General features: G+C 36.7%; 3 protein-coding genes, 1 long non-coding RNA gene and 1 other non-coding gene across 10 annotated transcripts in view; 1 reads left to right on the forward strand and 4 right to left on the reverse strand.

Annotated features, from left to right (window-relative positions):
• The window catches only part of garnl3 (GTPase activating Rap/RanGAP domain like 3), an 83,912-nt gene extending 78,474 nt beyond the window's left edge, over positions 1-5,438 (forward strand). For 5 of the 6 annotated variants that reach the window (XM_024299170.2, XM_024299168.2, XM_024299173.2 and 2 more), the window contains 3 exons: positions 4-222; positions 1,052-1,172; positions 1,251-5,438. In XM_024299170.2, the coding sequence (XP_024154938.1) occupies positions 4-222; positions 1,052-1,172; positions 1,251-1,419 (509 nt within the window). In that variant the 3' untranslated portion in view covers positions 1,420-5,438. The remainder of the gene's footprint in view (positions 1-3; positions 223-1,051; positions 1,173-1,250) is intronic. The other variant, XM_024299169.2, reaches the window with a different exon arrangement.
• A 123-nt stretch (positions 5,439-5,561) lies between these two features.
• trnav-aac lies at positions 5,562-5,634 on the reverse strand. Its single transcript has one exon. It is a non-coding gene; the product is annotated as a tRNA-Val (tRNA).
• A 1,625-nt stretch (positions 5,635-7,259) lies between these two features.
• ptges (prostaglandin E synthase) lies at positions 7,260-11,145 on the reverse strand. Its single transcript, XM_024299534.2, has 3 exons — positions 10,813-11,145; positions 10,655-10,737; positions 7,260-7,646 (listed from the first exon to the last, which is right to left on the reverse strand). The coding sequence occupies exons 1-3, from the start codon at positions 10,918-10,920 to the stop codon at positions 7,397-7,399; spliced, it is 441 nt and encodes a 146-aa protein (XP_024155302.1). The 5' UTR covers positions 10,921-11,145; the 3' UTR covers positions 7,260-7,396.
• A 1,521-nt stretch (positions 11,146-12,666) lies between these two features.
• LOC118599475 lies at positions 12,667-17,176 on the reverse strand. The gene is made up of 2 exons (XR_004948854.1): positions 16,283-17,176; positions 12,667-14,015 (listed from the first exon to the last, which is right to left on the reverse strand). It is a non-coding gene; the product is annotated as an uncharacterized LOC118599475 (long non-coding RNA).
• Positions 17,177-17,910: 734 nt separating this feature from the next.
• usp20 (ubiquitin specific peptidase 20) overlaps positions 17,911-24,490 on the reverse strand; it is a 19,682-nt gene continuing 13,102 nt past the window's right edge. The window contains exons 21-25 of the mRNA XM_024299161.2: positions 23,928-24,036; positions 23,751-23,853; positions 23,598-23,666; positions 23,356-23,526; positions 17,911-21,049 (exon numbers count right to left, since the gene is read on the reverse strand). Coding sequence (XP_024154929.1) covers positions 23,369-23,526; positions 23,598-23,666; positions 23,751-23,853; positions 23,928-24,036 — 439 coding nt within the window. The 3' untranslated portion in view covers positions 17,911-21,049; positions 23,356-23,368. The remainder of the gene's footprint in view (positions 21,050-23,355; positions 23,527-23,597; positions 23,667-23,750; positions 23,854-23,927; positions 24,037-24,490) is intronic.

Here is a 24,490-nt window from a genome sequence, read left to right on the forward strand (position 1 = left end):
CAGGTGAAGTGACATGTAAGCACATCTTCAAGATTCCTCTGTGTAATTTGGTGGGCCGGAGCATCGAGAGACCCCTGAAGTCTCCGCTGGTCAACAAAGTGCTCACAGCACCGACCCCGGCGATGGCGGCGCCGACTCCGCTCATCTCGGCCACTCACTCGATGTCTTTGTCCCGCATGGAGATTAAAGAGATAGCCAGCCGCACGCGGAAGGAGCTGCTCGGTAAGCTGGGAAATCACCACGAATCCTTGTGAAATATACAATTTTACATTACCATGATCTATGACTGAAGCTTTCTTTAAAAGTTTTCCACATAACTGTTTTTTTTTGGCAACAGTGCCCCCTAACAGGTAACTGTTGTAACTGCACAACGCTGTCCAACACTTTTGGTCCTCTCCCATTCCACATATATATATTTTAGGGACATGAATCGATAAAAAATAACTAATTAATTACACACCTGGGGGAAATTAATCCAGATTAATTGCGATCATTTTTTTTTTAATACAGCATTTGCCAACCACTTATTACCTGTGAATATTCACAAAATGAAATTTATATGACATGATAACACGCCGGACCACGGATCAAATAGTCCACTTTTTGTGAAAAAACGATCTAAACCAAAAAAAAAACATGATTGAAGTACTAAAAAACGATTTAATATTTATTTATGTTATGAATAACCATGGTATAAGTGGGAGAATAACCCAATGAAGTGTGTGAAATGTGTTTTTGTTGTCCTTGTCCGAGCTGCCTCAAAACTGGATAGCTCATATTGCTTGCCATTTTTGCTGCACCGGTAATCTTAGGTAGGGGTGTGAGCAGAAAGTTCTCAGTTATGGGTGACGGGAAGTGGGGGTGGAGTTGCTCTATGCTGTCAGTCCCGCCCAAAACTCAGAGGTGAATTTCTAATGAACTTCTGATGCTTTGCAGAAACTATGTCCTAAAAGAGCGACAGTGTTTTACGTTTTTTAGTCCAGTAACCTCTTTTTATTCTAGCATTATTCTAAATGCGCACTAGTTTATTTTGGTCTGTGTTTCTGCTAAGGCTTGACAGAGGAGCCGAGTGGAAAGTCGGACAGTGGATCAGTCAAACACAGAAAGATGAGCAAGAAGAACACAGATGAGGATCCCAAAGCACGAGCGCTAACGTCAAAAAACAGTGACAGGTGAGGCCTTCAACGCCATTCAACCGACCATTTGGACTGAGATTTGTAAACGACCTGTGTGTGCGCGTTTGTGTGCAGCAGGCCAACGTCCGAATCTTCTGGAGCAGACTCTGACATCCAGCTGCACTGTCCGTCCAGTCTGGAGGCCGAGCCGGAGAAGGCGGTGCTGCAGGAGGAGTGTCCACCCCTCACAAGTGCGTTCACACTCCCAACGTCCTTCGAAGAAGATGTCCTGGACTTAAAGTGAAGACAATCCCATTGTGCACTTCTTGACTCATCCACTCCTGTACTGTCATTTTAGCGTTTTTGGCTTTGCTTCAAGTCGGTTTGTTCCTTTTATATCTTAATTTAATGGACATGCCAGCGTCTCCCTGTTCATCAGACAGGATGAGTGCGGTGGGAGTTCAGAGAAATGTTTTTTGTGCGTGAGTGTGTGCTTTTGCGAGCAGTCCCGTTAACCTCTGTGCTGACTGCTTGTGTTGCCCTGTGGCAAACGACCCAAAGAGGAGGTGAGCTGGTGTGGCGTCTGCAACAGCTTTCAGAGAACCACTCGACCCCAAACCACAAAGTGAATGTAAATCTGTCTCCCAGGAAACCACGGAAACCTGCGCGTCCACGACTACCTGTGAAGTCGCTCAATGTGTGTCGCTTGTGATTATTTACAGCCCACCTCCAAATGTTGTACGATACGTGTATGTGTACATGCAACCGCATCCAGAGGCAGGCGTACAGGCATGTCGGGCTTGTGAGGCATATTTATAGATATATTATACAAATCTGTCGGCTTAGTAAACGTTTTGACGCACATCTTAGTCCGTATGTTTCACCTTATTGACACTACACAGATCGACAGGGCTGGAGGCAAAGTCTCCCACAAGTGCCATTTCCCAGCATCCTCCACCCCATATTCTGGCTTTGATTCATCGGAATCCACTTGGGATTGCAGCAGAACAATATAGATTAAGCATCTGACTTTGGTTTTGACCGAATTCCTTCACTTCTCACGAGTGGAAAGTCTCTGAGTAAACTAGTTTACATCAATTCTCTATGGATTGCATTTAAATGATTTGTTGTTTGAAAAAAGTAATTTTATGTTTTACAAATCATTCAAGATTTCATCATTAGAACACAATGGATTTATAAAGTCACAAAATGTGTGTTTTTATGAGGTTTTTAATTCGGCAACTGGGTGATATAATATTTTCCATTGAAAAATAAGAAAGTAGTGTCGAAACTACATTAAAATACAATACTTGATAGTACGGGTGTGTATTGATAAGAGTCTGGCAATACGATGTGTATTGCGATACCTGACTAACGATACGATATGTATCACGATATCACGTACCTGAACAATTTTAAATTCTTTATAGAGTGTGAATTATTTAAAAAAAAAAACTCTTCCTGAATATTAATCCATTGTAATAAAATTATAAAATTCATTCTATTTAATGATCACAACTGTATCTCATATACAAGTAGCTTTTACCCAAGCAAATTAATGGTGCTTTTATTTTGGTAAATTAAGATACATTTATACAATCAACATTGTATGATTTCCAAAATATATATATTTTTTAGTACAAGAAAAAAATGTGAAAAATAAAAGTAAGACACTGAAGGACGGCCATAAATAATTACTTAAATATCGCCATGTCAGCACTTTAAATCGATACAAGTATCGACAAATGAAGTATCGCGATATATCACCAAATCGATTTTTTTCCTACACCTCTACTTGATAGTCCAATCCTTTATAGTCTTTAAGGGGGAGAAGTGAAGGAATTCAGACACAACCGTTAGGAGGTAGAGAATACCCATGATGCACTTCTGCAAAACTGTGCACTGAGCCACAAAACAGATGAAACGATGGGACCCACAGCAGGACAATGAAAAAAACGCAGTGAACAAAGATTTTTTCTTTTCAGTTTCAATCAATTATACTAAAATAAATGGTTCAAAAGCAGATGTTTTTATATAAATACCACACAAGAACTGAATTATTTTTTATAAGACTCCTGTTTTATATCTCTCTGTTAAAATACTGCTGGACACATTTTAAAGCCCCGCTGAAGTTAAAGTTACAGTTCTAAAACAGTTTTTTCCTGTAAAGAAAAAAATCAAGTAATATTTCTGATTGATTCTGCTTGCTTTTGAGAGAATAAATGCTGGGTTATTGAAGTAGGAGAGCTCAGGTGGAACAACTTTTTTTATTTTTATTTCTTTTAAGACAGGACTGATATGTCATTTCAACAATCTAAACATTTCATGTTTATTGACAGCCAGAGGCTTCAACTGACATTCACTAAAAATCCCCCATTCAATGTACAGGATGAACACTCAAGCTGAGCAACAGACCAACTAAATCGATTTGCGATCTAAAACTAGTTCATCCTGAACAAGCAGGTGACTTTAGGAATCATTTTTTGTTTTTGTTTTTGGCTTCTTCATGACACAACCTACCCTCAGGAGTAGTCACACTAGGCATCATTTCTTTAAGAACATTCATTCTTTCATACTATATCGCTTTTAAGTTTTACCATGCTACTGTAAATGGAAGCATGTGGAACTTTGGGTGATTTTGCAATCTGTAAATAGTCGGAGAGAACATTTTATGTTGCCAGAAAGCGACATTTTGGTACAAAACAACTGGTTTATCTCATAGGAGTTTATGAGCACAATGCGCTTTGAGATTTTGCTAAACTAATGTTTAAGATGGGAAGTTCGTTTAGCAATCTCCATACCAGAGTGATGTTGTTCAAACCATGCTCTGATCCACTTCTTCAAGGATTCCGTACCCGAGTGCACAAGTAGCTTACACTTGCCAAACAAACCAGTCTGGGCCCATAACAGTCTGCCTAGTGTTAATACACTTAAACAATCTTTGACAAAAACGCCACTGTTGAAAAAAAAAACATTCCCAACTTTGATCCAGTTGATCTAAAGTCCCACTCCAATCATCTTTTGATCTTTTTTAAAAACATTCCCAGTAGTCTTTTAATTATAGTCATTTTTAGCCAAAATCAAGAATCTTGTGTTGTTTTCTGGGACATAGTTTCTGCAGAGTGTTAGTAATAAATTAGAAGAGAAAGAAAAAATAAAAAGAATTTCACCTCTGACTTGTGGGCATAACTCTTGGTGTAGAGTAAGCCCACCTCCATTTCCCATCATCCACCTGTTTACACGCTCTCCTGCTAGCTCACCCAACCTAACATTACCAATGCAACCAAAATGGAGAGCAATATTGAAACTATCCAATATTTCAACATTAAAATGAAAATTCAATAGGAAAATGAAGGATTTATTTGTCTGTAAGCAGATGGATCAGAATGGAGCATGTGGCCTGCCGATTTCATCAACTGTCTTTTTTGTCTACTCCTAATGAATTATTACTACAAGTTTATGTTTATTTTTGTTTTAAATGTCCTCCATCATGAGAAAAATGCCACAAAAACATGTTAAAAACACTATTTTCATTGGAGTGGGTCTTTGTTTTTACTAAAGTTCCCGTTTAATTACAAGTAGGACTGGACTACATGATTTTAGCGCCCCAAATGGACCTTTAACAATTCTGCAGCTGGACAAATATTTCACAAATTAACATTTTTCATCTTCAAACCAAGAACGTAGTTTCTTTATGCAACATACTGTCCTCTGTGATGGTTGTGATGTTTTTTTGTTTTTTAAACAGCAGTTTTCCGATATTGCAAGAGCCTTATCTTCTTACTTCTTCCCCAAATTTCTTTTTAGCCTGTGTTCCCTTTCTGATATGACATGTCTTGAATTACGACACTTCAACAAAGGGAAAAAGATCAAATAGGGACAATTTGTACAAATCTTTTCCAATTCACTCCAAACATAAGGGATTGAGGAATTGCAGCTTCTCTTGCTTCTGTTGGTCCAACACTTCAAGCATTGATGTTGAATGATTTTGATTTCTACCTCCCCTTGGCATTTTCACTGTTTTGTTTTTTGTAATTGAATCTATATTTCCTGTTAAGGTTGTCCCTAAACCTCTCTGTGATATCAAAATTAAAGAAAAAAAAAAAAAACACCAAGTGTCTTAAAATATTGTATCGCCATTGTTTTTAATGCCAAGTAATACTTGTAAATGTTTGTGTATCAAATGTGGCCTCAAATGAAACTAAACTATATTATATTATTAATATTATTTGAGCAGTTATTTTAAACAAGTGCTGTAGACCACTGCTGTGAAAGTAGTTGATTCTGTTCATTGATATGTAATAAATATTTATTAAATTTAAACTTCTGGGAGTTGTTTGGTTATTAAATTAATACTTAAACTTTCTATCCATATACTAACATTTATTTTTAAGTTTAAGCAAAATACTTAAATGTTTTATGGCTTAAAAAACAAACGAAAAATATTGTTTCCGCCCGGTTTCGAACCGGGGACCTTTCGCGTGTTAGGCGAACGTGATAACCACTACACTACGGAAACCGGCTGCGTAGGAGCTGAAAACTAGAGCTGATGTAGATAGAACTGTAAACTGTTCGTGTTTCAATAGCAGAATTTGCAGTAATAATACAACCTAAAATGTTACATGAACACCAAACACGGTGGGCAAACTAGAGCCTGTTTAACTATTTAATATAACCTGGCAAACAGGAATAAATAATACTGAAAATTCTTAACAATGTTGCATTTTCCTCATAATAAATTGATCATTTTTTTAAGTGCAGAAAGTTGCTCTGCATTTATTTGGTGTTAAAAGATTTGTTTTTGATGTTGATGTAGGTCATTTTTTCTGATCATTCTTAATGAACGCAGCATTTCTTTAAATTTGCACCAACACATTGGTTAATGGTGATTATTTTAGTTTTTTTTTAACTTAGATTTAGTATTTGAATACTTTATATGTATCTGATTGAAATAGAAAATCTGACTTAAAGTAAAATGTTTGACTAAACTATGATTTAAAAATTACTGTTCATTGTAGTGCTTTCATTTGGCCACAAGATGGCGGCAAAGATGAACTTTGAAAAATAAACAATTTCTTAATTTCTTGTCTGACCTTCCTGACTTTTAAGTCTTTACAACACATAACCCAATAAGAGTTGACGTGAATAAATGACTGTTTTGGGTTTTGTTACAATATTTAAAGCATGATGTAATGTAGGCAAGAAATATTGAAAGAACCCTGTAATGAAAGGCAACACACCCATGTCAAATTCATTAGTCTTCCTGATAGCAGGTGAACTCATTCAGAGAAAAGGGATTTTCCTGCCTGTACCACTCCCCAGCTCTGCTTTTTTTCCTGCCAAAGCTGAAATCACAAAAGATTCCACGTATTCATATTGCTTCCAAGAGATGGAAAATCACCCAGAAGCTGTTCGACTGGTGGAAAATTTCAGCAACAAGATCAACAAAAGCAGATGATAAAGGGAAGCCGCATCATCAGAGCCTCACAAGCCCATAATTGTGCTGTGTGACTGAGCGGGGAGGTATTTCTACACACTTATATGGTTTGCTGGTGTCCTCCAGGCCTGTTAGTGTTAACAGCCTCAATGCTTATGTAATACGTGCTGGAATGCTGGAACTTTGCCTCGGACTTCTGCAACATCTCATCCTCACACACACAAACCGGGGCCCCATCCCCCTTAATAACCAGCCTCCACAGGAACATGACTATAAACTGTTTTATTACCTAAAAATGTTCATTTGATGACACAGATTTGAACATACAAGCAAAATAATAAATAAACATTCAAATAAAATAATAAAAAAAAAAACTTAAAGTGTGTTTTCACAGATAACATTAAAAAACAAGACAGTTTTTCTCTGCAGGGTGCTGCAGAGCACCGATACGTCAGTCGTTCCTTCTTCTAAAGTGGTCTGAAGACCTCGTGTTTGCTCACAAAGCCTGACAGTGGTGGAAAAGGACACATCTCAGAGCATTGACATGCAAATGAAATTCCACAGGAACCAGATGAAATCATCATGAGGATCTGAAACCACAGAGGTGGCCGGGTGTAAACTTAAAATAGACCGCCGTCAACATCAGGTATGTGAAACAGTTTCCCGTTCGCTTTAAGCAAATCTCCAAAAAATGAGCGCTAACCTTCATTTTTGCATCTTAAATATAGAATGTGCTCTGAAATACTTCAAACGTTTTCAAGAAACTCTCACATTCTACTATTATAGTATAAATACTGACAAATGTTTAAATAGTGGACCTTTTTCTGGACACAAACATTCATGTTCAGGCGTACGCCATAACTGACGTTAAGATCTGCACGGCCATGGACACACAGGGGATTTGGGCGATGGTGTAGGCCACGGAGCGGGTGGGCGCCCTCAGAGCCAGCAGGTAGGCGACGGTGTGCAGCAAACGGCTCAAGGAGAAGACCAGGAAGTGGAGGCGAGCCACAAACAAGGAAGGCCCCGTCAGGGAGTAGATGGCCCCCAAGAAGAGGAAGGGTAAGATGTTCTCCATGTCATTGATGTGGGCCCTGGAGGAGAGAAAAGTTTCACAACATGAGCGTTGACAGCTACCGCTGAAAGCGACCGAGCAGGTTGAAGGGTGTATCCTCTCTGCATGTATGGGATTTCTGTGCGTCCCACCTGGCATGGGTTTTACAATAGTCTCAGGTGGCGGTTAAACCTGTTTTCAGGGAGATCATGTGACTCTTTTGTCCTTCACTTTCATCTGAGTTGGGATTTCCAAGTATATTTTTGGATACAAACTCCTAAAAATGGATATTTTTTGAATGAAATACTGTAAGATAATAAAATGTATCATGAATGTAAACAAAAAACAAAACAGAGAAACGTTTTAGCTTATTGTTACAACTGAAAACAACAGCGAAACTCTTATTGTGCACAACAGATACTTGTCCTGTAATGGAACAGATTCCTTTCTTGTAGATTTGGACCATTTTTTGGAAAATCTGGGTCAGTTTAATGAGAGTTGCTCAACAGTTTGTGGGCACTCTCGCTGTAGGATTTTCTGCAATCTTGTGCCAAGTCAAAAATGGCTTGATTCCTTTGCAAAAGTAAATATCTTATAAACATTTTGCAAACTATGTATCAATCATCTGGTTTCTGATGCATAAAACTTAAAAATGAGCTTTTATTTTCATCCACTTTTATGACAAATCGTTCAAACGCAATGCATTGTGGTCTATATTTGTGAATCTAATGAACATTTATGCACACTCTTTCTTTGGAGAGACGTCTGGGAAATTTCCAGTGCACTAAATTATTTTCAGATACCCTGAAAAAATTGCAAACTCCCCATATAGTGCTCTAAGTAGCTATAGCGTTGAGTGTATATGAGAACTGGACTGAGTGAATTCCTAAGAGGAAGCACCTGCTGATTCGAAAAAGTCAAAATCCAATAGGCATATATTGAGAAAGAAGTAAATAGGTCCTTACTAATTCTTTTTTTTTAAATATATTTTCTGCATTAATCTTCATTTTATTTGTCTGATCTGCCATCTGGCTCAAAACTGTAAGACTGCACAGCTCTGATATTGCTCTCCGTTTTTTTATTATTTATTTTTTTACTAATCTGATGTTATCTTGGGCTTGTGACATGCTATAAGCTAGCAGGAAAGCGTGAAAACAAAAAAAAACTAGCTTTCACACAAACAGTTCTACCAACAACCCAAAAGAGCATTTCTGATGAACTCCTGCATCACTGCAGAAAATGTGTCTTAAAAATTATACTGGCTTTTTAATTTTGGCTAAAAACTAAAAGACCACTGGGAGCAATTTTACAATAGAAAAAATTAAGTCATGGGACTTTAACAAGATCATCTGGTTCCAATATGGCGTGAAAAAGTGGTGACTGAATTTACTTAATTTTATTGTAAGTCATTTTCAGTGGGTGACATCCCACTGGTTTGGTCCAGTTTTTATATACAGTCAATGATTTATAGTGAGTGAATTTGGAAAAGTTCTTACTGAGGGGATAAAACTAAGAAGAAGCCTATACCTTAAACTATACATATCCCTACAAGACGTCCTCTCTTTTTATCCATCTCTCATCTTTATAGAATAAACGTATGCACACCCAAGCTGAAAAATACCTTTTTTAGTTGATTGCTGGGGAAAACTGAAGCTTAGAAAATGACTACCTAGAGGGAAACCTTTTCAGCATCTCGTGAGTCCACAATGAGACATTCTTATGGTTTTGAACTCATGCAGTGACTCATAAAATTTAATATCTTTCATAAGAATTTTCAGATCTCCATGCTCACGTAACTCTGGATTCAATCCAGATTTCTCAGACTCAGCCTAAAACACTTTTTTCTCTCTCTTATTTTACTGAGTCAGACTTTTCCTGTTTGAACAAGCATTTTAGCACTTACTATTATTCTAGGAAACATGCCATCACATTCATTTAAAACGGAAGGAAGAAAGCAAGAGATTTGGAGCAGCTTGTGCTGTGAAAAAGCAGGAATTTTTTAAGGAAAATTCAGAGGATGAAGACATCCAGATTAGTTTATGGACGGTTCAGGAAAAACAGATGTGAATCTTTTACAAACAGAAAAAAAACTAAACCATCTGCTCTTTCTCTTATATATATATTTCCTAACACGTATGAACACAGCAGAAGCCGTTTATGCTGAAACTGAACTTAAGAAAAAGTTAATGGAAGCACAAACCCACTAAAGCTGCTTAGATCAGCCAAAAGCACTTATTTAAGCGCATAAATTCTAAGGAGTGGTCTGAGATAACATTTTTCAAGTAGGCAACATTTTTTCAAAAATTTGACCATTTAGCATCTCGACAGACTTCTATCTGGAACACCAACATGCCCCGCATACTTAAAATATTTGTTCCTGTGTGGTTGATCAATCAGCAGCAGTAATGCAGCTACATCCAAGGCAGCAGAAAAATAAACACTCATCTGGCCCACCTTTGCATTTCAGCAGTAATGATTTTGGAGGAGGTCTGAAAGCAAGTTAGGTTACCAGACTTGTTGAAGGAAAATGAAATAACGCAACTCCAAATAAACAGTCAAATCCCAATGTAACCTGTTTAACCTGAAGCGTCGGAAACAAAACAATGATGAGTAATCTTCAACATGCAAGACTGGACCTGCAAAACTCCCAAAATACAAATAATTTAACTGATGGATTTCCAATCAAGTAAATAAAATAGTTTGATGACTCCCTTTATTGTTTTATAGTTCTATTAAAATAATATTTTTAAAGGGAATTAAATTATAGCATTTAAAATTACATGTGTGTGTTTTTTGCACATTAATATTTGTTGAAAAATGTGCTAAAAACTTTTTTTCCCTTTATGGCCGATAGGAGGTGCTAAAGTGCGCTTATTAGAGATTCAGAGATTTATTAGACAATTTCCAAAATGAAATTATTATGGCGAATATCTGTTCATGAAAATATTCTTTAGGTGTTTGTGTCTTTTTATTTAAATGTTTTATCTAGCTTTCAGTTTTTATAAAGATGATTTTAGCAGTTTTTGACAAAAATATAATTCTTCTTACCTCCGGCATCTTTCCACGTACGGATCTTCTCTGTGAAACTGCAAACCTCCGTGTCTCAGAGCGTCCTCCGGGTTGGCAAAAGCCTTTCAGGACAGAAAAAAAACTTTCCATAAACATCAACAACAAATGAGTCTGTGCGTAAAAAGCGCGCAACTCACCTTTTTACGCAGCCGCACTTGCCCCGTTATGATCGCGATCACGTACATTTTAAGAATGAGAAGAACGGCATAGAAGAGGAAGCAGGAGAAAACCTCGTTTCGGATCATGACTGCGCGCGCGGGGAGGGAGGGGGGACACAGGAGCTCCAGAGATGGTGCGTCTCGTCTCGTGCGTGCACTGAAAGCGGGGGTAGGGGATGGAGGGGGGCCTTTTCAGGACTCGGTTGCGCCTCCACCGGGGGCGGAAATGTTTCATTAACATTTCCTTGAATTTCCAGATTGAACAGACAGAACCCCCTCCCACCACACATCAGCCACCTCCGGGAATGGATTGTGAAACATTTTCAAGCAGTGCTTCTGGTTTTTTTATTCATTGCGTCAGCTAGTCGTCTACACTACACTAGACCTCATCTGGGAATATATTTTTAATAAAAAAATTATGGCAGTAAAACGTAAATTATGGCTGAAAATAACTTGAGTAGTTTTCTTTAGTTTAAATTTGAGCTATCTTTCTTAATTCTCAAAATTATTTTTTTAATTTTCCTAGACTCCAAACATTTCCCCCAAAATGTCAGCACCCTACCCCAACTTTCCATTTCGTTAACTTTCCCCTGAGAATCCTGATAGACCAAAACCTCAAATTTCTTGTAAATCCGTTTTTTTTTTATTTGTCCCCAATACTTGTCCATTCCTTTGACGATCAGATTCCTTTAAAAATTACATTTAAATAAAACATAAAAAACGAAAAACTGTTAAAAATTAATGAAATTGACTAAAAAGAGATGTAAATCCTACAATTTATTGGAGAAAACTTCAGAGAAAAAATATGATTTTTGTGAGGATTGAGTGCTGTAGCTTATAGTTTTTGTTGTTTCCCCATCAGTCATGAACTATAGGACCCACACTTGGTGGCAGAAATGTAAACATTTAATAAGTACAATATTAAAACAAAAGATGCAACAAAAGACTGACAAATCCGATGACGTGGCAATGGAGAACTGAAAACCAGAGACTTTGTGTATTAGGGCACATCTGGACTTACAAATCATTTCCCCCGTTTGAATTACACAGAGGATCAATCATCAGTACAAATTTAAGACAGCTGTGGATAATTTGCAACCGAAACCTGAGCTGGAGGTAGCAGAGATGAAGATGCTGAGGTTCTCTTTGGGAGTGACCAGGATGGATAGGATCAGGAATGAATACATCAGAGGGACAGCACATGTTAGAGGTTTTGGAGATAAAGTCAGAGAGGCCAGACTGAGATGGTTTGGACATGTTCAGAGGAGAGACAGTGAATATATTGGTAGAAGGATGCTGAGTCTAGAGCTGCCAGGAAAGAGGTCTAGAGGAAGACCAAAGAGGAGGTTTATGGATGCAGTGAATGAAGACATGAAGGTGGCTGGTGTTAGAGTGGAGGATGCTGAAGACGGGCTTAGATGGAGGAAACTGATTCGCTGTGGCGACCCCTGAAGGGGAAAGCCGAAAGGAAAAGAAGAAGATTAAATGTCCTATTATGAGGGAAAATGCAACAAAAACATGTTAAAAAACATTATTTTCATTCAAGTGGGTCTCACAAGGAGGTAAGAACTTTTAAGTTATTTCTAGGACATCTGCTTTTGAGACATTTAATGTAAAATTGTTTTTTTGTTTGTTAGATTTAATGCATTTTTACAGTTATTGTTTGAACTTGTCTGACCTCTAGTTGACAAGTTTTAGCAGAACTTTTACTACAACTTGAATCACAGAGTCTGAGGATGACTTCATAGCTTATTCATTCAGACTCACAGTGATACGCATAACTTTCCCCACTTCTCTGTAATGATCACAAATGATTTCATGAGTCTGCTGGCATAATATGGGTCACAAGTTTATTTCAAAACATTAAAATTTCCACTGCAGCCACCGGAGAAGCTGTGATTCGTTGTTCTAGTACAGTTACTCAATCTGCCATCATTCAACTCAGCTAGAGGCTATGAAAACACAAAGCTGGATTCAAACACAAACTGGAATTAGTCATCATATTTCAAGAGCAAATATTGCACTGTTTTGATTTTACACAATGAAGCAACAGGATTTAAAACGTGTAATTATGTTTTTTTTACCTAAATTTAACCAGTAATCCCCAAAGTAATCAAAAAGTCAAGATAAATGATTGAAGTAAAGCTTTACCTTGAAATAAAAAAAAGTCCACACATTTAAATGGGACGTTTTTCAAAATAAAAGTCTGAATTAAAAATATTTCCTTCATCTTTCACAATATTTGATGCATTTGGAAGTGTTTTAATATCTTTAGTCCTGAAATGTTGTAGTATATAAATACACACATATGATATATAGCTTTTAAATTTAATGGTAAGGGCTTGTTTACCAAACGTGTGTGATTTCCTCAAACACTTTCAGGATTCGCCATGCCCCACATGACCGTCAGCCATCAGGACCTTGACCCTCCCAATCCAGCGTCAGCGAGCTTCCCGAGCTGGTGTCGTCGCAGCAGTCCTCGGCGTCAGAGAAGGAGGACATGTAGTGCAGCCCCGTCACTCTGTGGTAGCCCCCCTGCAGCATGTGGGGGTAGGTGGCCAGCTCCATGGCCCTTCGACCTGTCCTTCTGGCCCTCACTGACCACATGTCAACCAGCTGGGTGCATGCAACACAACCCATGGTGTGTGTGCACGCAGAAAGTGAAGGTATGTAGTCCACGCAGAGATGTTAACACATCCTCATGAAGCAAAGATGCATTATTTATCGTGAAATTTCTAATACGTATAGACAAAATTATTCATATTTGTAGCTTTAAAGATCAAGAATTTTCATGAAAATAGGCCTAATCACTATTATTATTGTATAAATCACATTTCTTTCTCCTGTAAATAACAGAAATCAGTGAGTAGAAAAATAGAACCCCACTTGTAAAAAAGAGTGCTGGGTAACCAGGAGATGAAAATATTAACAAACTAGACTCCTCATTCCTTACAGCTGCAAGACATGGCATGAAACGTTTTAAATGGGACACATTTGTCAAAAAGAAAGAGAAACAACATCAGAGAAGAGCCTCCTCTTGGTGGTTGAACCAGAGCGTGGAAGTCCGTCCACCAGGATAGCAGGCAAAGCGGTTCTTTGTTGGACACAAAATCGACGAAATGTCCAGATTTCCAACGTGAATTGTGTCCCAGCTTACTGGATGGAGTAAAGAGCTCATTGACCTTAGAAAGAAACAAGAAAAATGACAAAAAATGTAAAATTTTCAGATCGATTCTCCTTGCTTAGCTTCAGGACAAAAAATGTTCTATCAGAATGAAACTAGCTGTTAAAAAATGGCAATGGAGGAAACAGCTTTTATTTGGAACATCCAGAACCAGACACCCCATCAATGTTCCATGCCCCGACAGGTCTAAGCTGTTTCAAAGCCATTAACGGGGGTGACAATATCCTAAAGCTAATGAGTCACACGGTAAATATGTGGCAGAGAGGATTTGTCGTTTGAAAGAAAGTAAAGAAATAACTGTGGAAAATGCAGGAGCTGGATTGTCTGGATTAGAAGGTGCAAACGAACGCAGAGAGATGATGAAACCAGCAGTGACAGAGTCGAGTGTGGGGGTGCTGTTGAATGTGATTGAGGCGCTGACACGTGGGGCAGGAAGTCTCTGAACCCAGTCTTGTTTGCTGTGGCTACAGATAAACCGGAGGGCAGCAGGCACCGTCATGGGTGATCATGTTTGCAGATGATACTCTGATTGTAGTAAGGAGCAGGGTGAAAAAAGTTAGAGGTGAAACTGAAACAGCATGAATAAAACATTTAAAAACACAAATAAAAGGGACATACAGAGGGTAAAAAGATGACTAAAGAAGTAGAAGTCATGGAGTATAAACTATTTTACCTATAATTTTCATGCTAATAGCTCAAATTGAGTAGGGTTTCACACACTGTGAAAAAGAAATATCAGAGTACACATTTATTTTTGATTATTTTGAGTTTGAGGATGAAATCTGTGCTACATTTTAGTGCTGGGCATCAATAATAATTTACAGATTTGATTAATTAAAGCGTAAATCAATTAGATTTACTATTTTTTTTTCTATTCTTTCGATCTACTCAATTTGATTCAATTAAATTGAGTTTACATGGTTTACACATTTAGACACACTTGTTTAGAAATATATTAATAATCTATATATGTTTTGAATATATTTACATTAACCTTATACAGTTAGCATACTGTAAAATGTATTAGTGAAATAATGAGATTGTTAATAGTATATAGTCTTACATGGTTTCTCAAAAGTAGAAATTCTAACAAAAATGTTCAGATTATTAACATTGTAAACATTGTTCTGCTTCTCCTGGAGGGCGTTTCAGTTTGGCCACTAGGTGGAGCTTGTGACATATCAGTACACTTTTTTTTTTAAAGAACAAGCAAAGGATGAGCAAAAAAACTGTGTTTTAGATCACAAATGGTTACTTTAAAAAACATTTCCTCAATAGAGTTTGGAAATCTCATGCTGTGAGTATATAAAGCTTTTCATTTAGTCAGCAATGTATGTTTATGTCAACCTAAGGCTAGCATTAGCTAAATGGGAAATCCCATTAAACGATATCAAGCTAGCGAAGTGTAGCTTTACGTGCTAGATCGATCTTTATTTTATGGATCGTGTAGGAGCCATAATGAGGTGCCACAGGTGCAGCTTAGCATCGTCTGCCTGATTGTGGGTGTGTCACAGAGTTTTGAAAGGCGCTCACTAGTCACCGATGTAGCCCATTGCGGCTCTCAACTCATTTTTTTGCAGCGACACATCGATTATTGATCTATTAAGCTTAGATCGATTCATATCAATTAATCAATTTTATCAACCCAGCCCAACTAAATTTGATTATAGTAAAATATCTGCCAAACAAGGAAGATAGATCTGCACCTTAAAAAAAACAGGAAAATAAGAATTATTATCCATTTATATGCATAAAGTGGGAACTTTTCTTCATTTCTGTGTCCTGAAAAGAACTAGTAAAATGAATTCATTGTATTTTCAGAATGATGAAAAAAAGAAAATGAAATTGAAGAAAAAAAGTGTATATATCAGTAGGAATAAAATCTGCAGGGAAGATTGTATATATTGTGAACACAGAGAGCCCGATGAGGCTGCAAATGACTAATGAGGACAGAAAGGACAAGCGGGGCGCTGCTTCTCGCCACACCCATCCTGTCCCAATGAATGGACACAGCAGGAGCGACTTCTCCGCTGTCCCGTCACTATTCAATTAAAGTAGGGGTTCTTAATAATTCATTGTAGCATCTGGTGACTCACGAACAACCTGTAAAACCCAAGAATGTATGTCAGTAGTGATTATTACTGTTGTCTAAGGGGATGCATGCTCATGCTAAGACACACACACTGCAGGCTTCTTCATGTTCCTATAGTGTCGTGTGACAGAACCAATGAAAACGGCACTCAAGGATAGTTTTATGACTCCTACCTCTTCGAGATGAAATGTCTCTCGTCTGCAGTCCTGTTGTGCATCACATCCTCCCAGCAGCCCGCTGTGTTCCTCTCTGTCTGCGCTCGATCCAGCTCAGCATCATTGGAAATGACATCACAGTCCCTTAAAAAAACCCTGCTGCCTTTCTGACCAAGACGGAAGAAGAATATCTCATCATATAAACACTTTAATGAAGTGGGGATATTTCCATAGACTTTATTGTTTCTTTTAAAATGATTTTGTTAGGGGTTGAAAAAAATGAAGCGTGAAATGAAGTCAAAGATGTTTATACAGAGGAGCTTTTTGCATTCCACTGTCAGTTTTCACTTTAGCTTTTGGGAAAAATGTAAACACAAAAGCTTCATCTTGCATTTAACCCTGTGACCCCTTTGTAAAAGTAAAACAAGAACCGTAACACATCATAAATAACACACATTTTAAACAAAAACCTTTAAAAATGTCAAGAGAATATAAACATTTGTCAGAAACAAACTTGATGCATGTGATAAACAGCGTATATAAGGAATGTCTTTACAGCACTTTGCTTTTTAACCAGTGGAGCTTTAACTTTAGACCTTATTTGAGGATTTTTCTATTGTAATTTTCCATTTCTATGGTACAGAAAGTAAAGCTTAATATAAAACTGAGTGAAGTTTAAGACAGACACTTGATGCTCTGGATTTGTGATGTCACAGTGCTGCATAAATATTTATTTTTTTTCTTCTGTTCAAAAGTTTTTAAATCTCAAACAAGCTTTTAGTTCCCAATAGCATGCTTCTTTTAAAAATGCATTGTTATAGGCACAGAAAAGCAAAAACAGATAAGTTAATTAAGTAAACCAAATAAACTTTTACAAAAGTGCAATCAAACATGTGTTTCTGTAATGAGACATCAAAAATTTTACTTTAGAAATACAGTTACACCGACAAAAAACATTCAATATCGATTTCTCTGTAGGGGCTGCACGGTGGTGCAGTGGTTAGCGCTCTCGCCTCACAGCGAGAAGGCCCCGGTTCGAATCCCGGCTGGGACCTTTCTGTGTGGAGTTTGCATGTTCTCCCCGTGCATGCGTGGGTTTTCACCGGGGACTCCGGCTTCCTCCCACCGTCCAAAAACATGCTTCATAGGTTAATTGGTGACTCTAAATTGCCCCTACGTGTGAATGTGAGAGTGAATGGGTGTGTGATTGAGGCCCTGCGACAGACTGGCGACCTGTCCGGGGTGTACCCCGCCTTCGCCCATCAGTAGCCGGGTTAGGCTCCGGCACCCCCGCGACCCCGAAAGGGACAAAGCGGTCAGGAAAATGGATGGATGGATGGATTTCTCTGTAGTTTTTTAACCTACCAGCATCTAGTTGCAACTTTGATATTTATTTAGTTAAATATATAAAGGAAAAAAAAACATTTGCATTAAAAAAAATCCCCTTTTTCATCCTAAAAACTTTTTAAGCAAATCAAACTACTAGACTGCAGTTAATAATCTCAATATTTAATGAAAACAATGTGATATAAGTCTTTGTTTCCTTTTAATCAATGCATATTGCTACAGAAAGTAGTTTGTCAATTTAAGTATTTTTACAAATAAAATTCATGGAGAAAGAAAAAAAAAAAAAAAAGAGGCTAAAATCCGAGCCCAAAAAGTTTTATTCATCGAACCAGCCGTGTGTCTTAACACTAGTTATACAGACATTAAGACATCACACAAACGTGTGGTCAACTACAGTTTAAAGCATCACCATTGTCATGACAACCGGCGTACACTGTTAAATATAAGGAAACCATGTAAATAAAACACATTAAAAAAGATGATTTAAATTACGACACCTCCAAATTTCTTAACATTGCACTAGAATATTCTGCACAGCCTTTACCGTTAGCCGCTTCATATATTATTGTCTAAGGGTTTTGTAGCTCTAAAGCAATACATTGAAGATTGCACGAAGTTTAATTCTTTTATTTCATTGCACTTACCCCTCAAATGTATAAAAAAACAAACATGCCCAAAAGCATTAACAGGAGTTCCTGCTTCAAAGTCTTGAAATGTGTGAAAACCACAAAATTAAATGCAGAGAAAACTTTCTTCTGTGATATCATCACTTAACTTTAGTTAATAGTTCTTATTTTATTAATATAATTTGACTTAAGTCACAAAATCTCCATTTATGATCATGAGTAAATACTGTTGTTTTTCTTGCATTCATGTAAATCTTTCTTTGTTTTTTTAAATCAATGTATTTCTACATCTCTGAAATGAATTTAATATATCTGTGTAATATTTGTTTGCTTTATCGTCAACAATTGATGCTTGTAATAAACTAATAAATCAAATCATGGGGTTTAAAAATGGTCAACAAAACAGGCGCAACACATTTGTATAATGAGTCTGGATACATAACAAGCAGCCAATTTTATCTTATATATTAAAAACAGGAAAATAAAAATATATTTTTTTCTTCTTTTTACTTTATTAAACAAGAAAAAAAGTTAATTTTTATGTTTGTTTTATTTAAAAACTGCAAATCAGTGTTTGTTTCTCATTTTTGCCTTGAAAGGAGCACAGATCAAAATGTCCAGACTACCCCAAACAACACCAGCTGTTAATTACATAAATGTTATAATTAAGCCACAATATAGATTTCTTATAAAGGCTAAGCCAGAAGGAAATGTAGAAGGATTTGTTTTTCCAAAATAAACTTAAATTATTTTTACAAACGTGTTTTTGTGGGGTTTGACACTCCAGACGATTTCTTGGTCCACCTGGAAAAGACTCAAACATTCTGCATTTGAGAAAGTTCTAAGCTCTATGACCATAGTTTAAAACCCTAAATATAAATAAATCGCATCATAAAATAATTTAAAAGACAGCTTACAACGTAGTTGGAATCTGTTGTGATTCATTTCCTAAAAGTCGTGAAATTCATCAGAATGTTTTACTGCAACACCGGTACAAAGGTTCAAATGAATGCAGAATTATGTTAGCATAAAATAGATTTCCTGTAAAAAAAAATTATTTTAAAAGGAATAAAGAATTGCAGCAATCTTTACTTAGTAATTTTAAATTATGATCAACAAATAACCCCAAATATTCATCTTTTAACATTTTTGACTCTACCTCTACGACTCTTTGATGTTGCTACTTATTAAATTAAAACAAAAATACAAATCGGTTGCTTTTTTTGTTAGTTTTAGCAACCACTACATAATCCAAACAAGTAATATGTCAATTATGAAGTTGTTTTAAAACCTTTTATGCATCTTGACTTGTATTTTTGTAGATTTTATCTAAGGGGATCAAGTCGTTTTTGACAAACATTTTAGAGATGAGGCAGTAGCTTTAATCAATAAATTAACACAACTTAAACGCAATAACTAAAGTAAGTAAATGTATCTGGTAACAAGCTGTTTTAGATGCTTCCATCAACACATTTTTGACAATAACCCTTCAGGGATGAAAACACTTTTGACCCCCCTGTGACGTTGAACTGTAAACTTTTGGTCAGATTGTACCCTGAGTCATTTGAGTCATGAACTTTTACATCTATTAAAATGTTGAATATCTGCACAAACAAAAGAAATATTTTACAACAAGTATTTATATATTTAAACAAAAATTTTAAAAAAGTAAAGCGCTTCTTTTCTAGTGAGATGTCTCCATGATTGCAAGGTGATCACAATTTGTGTCAAGAATATCCACATCTGTAATGAAAAAAACGTCTAAAAATTTAACGAAATTTTTAATATTTAGACATATATATTATTTTATCAGTTTAAACTGTGTGTAATTTGTAGCTCTTGTATGACAACATGTAAAGAAAAGAAAAGAGAAGAAAAGAAGTGTAACGGAACTCACATCATCAAATATCTTTTGGGTGTTTTAGTTTTATTTTTTCACAACACATCAGTTAGTTAAGATTCTGTCAAATATGTTTTTTTAATTGTAAAAAAGATGGAAGTTGCTTGATTTAATGAAGAAGCACTGCATGCCATTTTTTTCTTTTTTATGCCGTTATCTCAAAACTACTTAGTTGTGTTCTAAAATGGACAAATTACCCTGTAAACTCTTCTAAAATGCACCTGCAGTAATACTTTGAAGCAATTTTCTATTGACTTTAAAACAATTAATCTGTGCAAACCCTTATCCAGTGGTAACACTTGCATTAACAAAAGCAGGAAAAACCTAAACCAATAAATATTTTTTGTGTAAAATGATCATCTTACTTGCAAGTGCATGCATTCTGAGCCCTGAAAAAGGTCTAATTTAGTCTTGTGCATGCATTTATAGACAAACCCACGGTTCTCTTACTCCATTCTTTAGGGTTCAGTGCACATTTGAGGTTTACATCTTTCATGTTTGCAGTTGCAGCTATGAACTCGTACAACACAAAGCCTGTTAATGGACGCTTGTTGCTGTCGTTTCCACTTAAATAAGTTTGAGATTTTCGGTCCCCTGCATCATTCTGGGTCGTAACGCAGGAGGCCGTCTGCCTGCCATAACCAGAAAAGCGGTACATGACATAGAGCCACTAGAGCAGCCACTGAGACACCACATCTACCAACAACGTCTTAGTAATATTGTTTTTTTTTTTTCCCAAAATGCCCAAACACTGAAGATCAAACTGAAGGATTTGAAGGTTCCTCCTCTTATAGCCTGGCATCAACATAACACGTTGCTACATTTACAAAGTGCTCACAATGCGGCTTCTTCACCAAGGTGCAAATTCCTCAGCTTCATGTGAGGGCTGGAATCAAGAAGGGATCAGAAGACCTGAAATAAATACAAAAAATAAAGTGAAAATGAAAAATTGGGAGTCGACTTTAAACAAATTCAGCTCTGTTTATTAGTTCTTGGCAACAGGTAGAAATATTACTCTCAGCGGGAAAGAAGGAATTTATGAGCCACTGGAAGACAGAAAAGTTAAACATTTTAAGATATTTTAGCTTCAGGTTACATGAAGCTCACAGAAGATCATAAATGCAAGTCTCTCCACATGAAGATATCATGAGAACTTTGTTTTTTCGGATAAGCTGTCTTTACTTTGTTAAGTTAGTAACTTCCATTCCTCATAACAAAAGTGGTGAAACTGGAGAGTATTTCTCGCTAACACATGCGCTTTTCAAGGCTGCCTGCAAGTTTTCTGTAAAATAAGTCTAATATCCTCTTTTAATCTATTTCAAAAGTGTTCAAAATGTTTTTTTTAATTGTGAGTATGCCATTTTTTTGACTAAATCAAAAACTTGTGCTGTTTTCAAGGACACAGTTTCTGCAGAGCGGCACTTTCAAAGGTTGTCTGCTCCTTCATCGGATTCCAACAATTTTCCACCACACCTATACACCTTTTTAAAGAGGTTTACTGGTTTTGTGAAGTCGATATCCTGGATGTTGTTAATTGCTTTTTCCAGTATGGAATCTTCAAAGTCCTTAAAGAAAGCCATAGTGAGACCCATCCTGGAAAAAAAGCAACTTGGATCCGTCTGTTTTTAGTAATCACTTGTTTTTTTTTAAGTAAAATTTTAGAGAAACATGTTCTTAACCAGTTAAGTGACTTTTTAAACGATAGTGCCATCTATGAAGAAAATTTTAGTCTGGTTTTACGACATATCAAAGCACTGAAACACCCTTGGTCAGGGGGGTCAGTGACCTCAGGCAAAATGCTGACAAGAAAAAGTAGTTTTACTTGTTCTCACTGCTGCCTTTGACACAGTCGACCACTCCATTCTTTTAAGTAGATTGCTCAACACGGTCGGAATTATCCCTTGCACTTCTCTTCGCTTCCTAAATTTGTGGTCGCATAACAAAACATGTGTACGGTTGTCCAGAACAAATGGGTGGCTCAACTTACCTTAGTGTCCACTATATGCTGCAGCTCAGTAATGTGATTTGGCGACACGGCCTAAACTTCCACAGATATGCTGATGATACTCAGCTCTATGCGACTATGTTTCCAAATGACATTAATGATGTCTAATTTTCTAAAACTCAACAAGGATAAAACAGAAACTCTGATCATTGGACCTAAAGCTGACAGACAAGAAGTCACTCTCAAACTTCAAAACTATGGTTTTAATTTAGGTGACGCGGCAAAAAAAAACCTGGGGGTTTTCTTTGATCCAGATCTTAACTTCAAAAACCACATCTCTAACAGAACTAACATTTTTCATTCGAAAACACTGCCATAGTTAGACCCTTTCTTTCCAGAACAGGCACAAAAACCTTAATCTATGCTTTAATGCTTATTTAATCAACCTTTTTATTGGAATTTTTAGTATTCATTACTATGCCTTTCATGGTTTATCATTTGTATCCCTTTAACCCGTCTATCTTTCAATCTGTGCAGCCCCTCTTCAAATTTTAGCCACAGCGTTTCCTTCCTTTTGGTCTGGGTTTTTTTTTTCTTTTTTGCTGCCTTTAATCTAATGTGTCTTAACACTTTTTATTATGTTAGTTATTGTTTAATTACATATTTTTTGTTAAGTACCTTGTGTTTGACAGGAAAAGTGCTATAAAAATTAAGTGATTAATTTAAGTATTTAAAGTATTTTTCCTTTTGGTTAAGGTCTAACCAAAGGTACTTTTGAGGTCTAACCAAGCTTTTCTCAAAAAAAAAAACAAGATACTCAAAGTGAAAATATTTTTCTGACACCTTTATTTATTTCAGTGTAATAGCATAAAAAACATCTGGATTAACCCTTTAAAGGGGCCCTACCATAAGAATTATATTTTTTGAGGTTTTAAGTGCATTTAAGTTAATTCCTCACTATAAAAAAAAAACAAAAGCGGTATTTTGATCCATTCATGCATTTAAGAGTAATCATCTAAAAACCTGCACTATCTGCAGCAGCCCCTCCTATACCCACAAAAACGAGAGGATGGTATCACGCTGATGTAAGCACGATGCCAACTGCCAATTCTGTGCTGCAAGCTCCGCCCCCAGACTACAACGAACACACACCCACTTTTTCCGGAGTTGTGGTGCCGAGGTAGTTAATTAAAAACTTACGGTAAATCAAAGAATATAAACACTGGAGCTCCAGTGTTAAAGGGTTAAGACAACATAAAACAAATCTTCCAACCTCTGTATTTATTTCAAAGTGCTCTCGTCTCCGCTTCGATCTTCCTCTCTCCGTGGAGGCTGTCAGGGTCAGCTGGTGCCACGGTTTGCCTCACTGCGATCTCAGGTCCACCGCCATAAATGCCCAAAAGGTACTGCCATGTCTCCTCGGAGATCTGACCATAATCTGCGCCTAATTTGAAAAACAAAAAAAAGTTATACCTTTATTTCCCACGTATTAGTTTCCATAGTGCTGATGTTTACCTTGCTTCAGCTGTACGTGTCCTCCTTTCATAACCCAAATTTTACTGTTGTCAATGGGACCGGGCGGCTCTGAGACAACACAAAAAAGCTGTTTTATTTTTAAAAAAGGAAAACTAAATATTTAGTTTTCAAAACTGCATTTGGTAGTGATACCGTTGTCTTTTCCTTTTACAAAACTCTCCCACTCTCGGAACCACTGCATGCTGATACACAAAATCACTGTCGGAGCTTCCTCAGCCTGGAACTCTTTGTTCAGCTACAAACAGAAGGTCAACAAAATAAAAGCACTAAAACTGACTCAAAAAAAACTTTCAGAAAAAAGGCAATTACCTTGATGAAAGTGTCTATTTCAGTTTTCCTGCGTTTAGCTAATGTTTCGATCTCCACCTGACAGATGGCACAAACGTAAAGGTGGTTGACTGCTGGACCGCCTCCAAAACTGAGGAGGGGAAAGACAATACAGTTAAATGAAATGATGAAATTATAGGAGACAAATGTGGACGGACAATTATTATAGATTAAAAATAATGTTTAAATTATCTAAAAACGAAACTCAACCTTAAGATTCAAACTCATTTAATTAAATCTACTTTTTCAATCTGACTTCACTGTTTATTCCTCTATTAGCTGGTTTTAACGTATTTTTAACGCTTATTTTTTTGTGTTTTAATTGTTTGGTTTTTTTTGCTTTATCCTTGAATTTTCTGAAATTCGCTGTCAAATAAAATAGATTATTGATAAATAAAAAGTTTGAGCAAAGGTTCAAACTGCTAAAAAAAAATCCTCAAGTGAGGTGGATGATGGTCTACCTGTGCAAATAATGAAAAAATAATAATTATTATTAGTTACATTTCCACCTGTAATTAACTTTTATAAAAAGGCAAACACTTTAA

The sequence above is a fragment of the Oryzias melastigma genome, linkage group LG12 (genome assembly GCF_002922805.2).
Source record: "Oryzias melastigma strain HK-1 linkage group LG12, ASM292280v2, whole genome shotgun sequence".
Classification (NCBI taxonomy): Eukaryota; Metazoa; Chordata; class Actinopteri; order Beloniformes; family Adrianichthyidae; genus Oryzias; species Oryzias melastigma.

What these genes read in the sequence shown, in the direction of transcription:
- ptges (XM_024299534.2), bottom strand. Translation starts at nt 10,920, where the DNA reads ATGATCCGAAACGAGGTTTTCTCCTGCTTCCTCTTCTATGCCGTTCTT. An exon ending in AAGTGCGGCTGCGTAAAAAG is followed by an intron (nt 10,738 to 10,812) that starts GTGAGTTGCGCG and finishes CTGTCCTGAAAG; the next exon opens with GCTTTTGCCAACCCGGAGGA. An exon ending in TACGTGGAAAGATGCCGGAG is followed by an intron (nt 7,647 to 10,654) that starts GTAAGAAGAATT and finishes TCTCTCCTCCAG; the next exon opens with GGCCCACATCAATGACATGG.